This window comes from Priapulus caudatus, unplaced genomic scaffold (assembly GCF_000485595.1).
Source record: "Priapulus caudatus unplaced genomic scaffold, Priapulus_caudatus-5.0.1 Scaffold2871, whole genome shotgun sequence".
NCBI classification, from domain to species: Eukaryota; Metazoa; Priapulida; class Priapulimorpha; order Priapulimorphida; family Priapulidae; genus Priapulus; species Priapulus caudatus.
Genome location: NW_014579932.1, coordinates 4,471 through 5,162, shown reverse-complemented (window position 1 = coordinate 5,162; position 692 = coordinate 4,471). Strand labels below are relative to the sequence as shown.

The 692-nt window shown below is 61.3% G+C and overlaps 1 protein-coding gene across 1 annotated transcript in view; it reads left to right on the top strand.

The window, feature by feature from the left end:
• Positions 1-253: 253 nt before the first annotated feature.
• Positions 254-692, top strand: part of LOC106819126 (myosin heavy chain, cardiac muscle isoform-like) — a gene marked incomplete at both ends in the record, with an annotated part of 4,506 nt that continues 4,067 nt past the window's right edge. The window contains 1 exon segment of the mRNA XM_014823788.1: positions 254-474. Within this exon segment, the coding sequence (XP_014679274.1) occupies positions 254-474 (221 nt within the window).

Here is a 692-nt window from a genome sequence, read left to right as displayed (position 1 = left end):
GAGAGAAAGAGAGAGGGGAGAGGAGAGCGAGAGAGAGAGAGAGAGAGAGAGAAAGAGAGAGAAAGAACGAGAAAGATGGTGAGATTGAGAGAAAGAGAGAGGGGAGAGGAGAGCGAGAGCGAGAGAGAGCCTGTGTACATGTTATGTGTATGTATGCGTGCGTGCGTGCGTGCGTGCGTGCGTGCGTGCGTGCGTGCGTGCGTGCGTGCGCTCTCCTCTACATACCCACCCCGTCACCTTCCCTCGCACGCAGGTCAGAGAGGCCGAGGTGAAAGACAAAGATGACTACATCCGGCGGAAGGATTTGGACATCAGTGAGATGCGGCGGCGGGTGGAGAGTGAGCAGGCGGAGTCGCAGCGCTGCACGTCACAGGTCGACACGCTGGAGACGAACTATCGCGCCAAGCTGAAGGAGATGAGCAGCATCCTCGCACGCGAGAAGGAGAAGACAACCAACCTGACGCACAAGTTCTGGTAGGGCTTCATCATGGCTTCACTCACCCCCACAACCCATCCCCAAGCCCAAGCCCCTAGGCCCCGGACCCCACCCTACCCCCAGCCCCAGGTCACACACCACCCTCACCCCCACCCCAGGCCACACCCCACCCTCACCCCCACCCCAGGCCACACCCCACCCTCACCCTTAGCCCCAGACCCTAGGGGCTAGACCCCCACCCCGCTACCACCCCCAT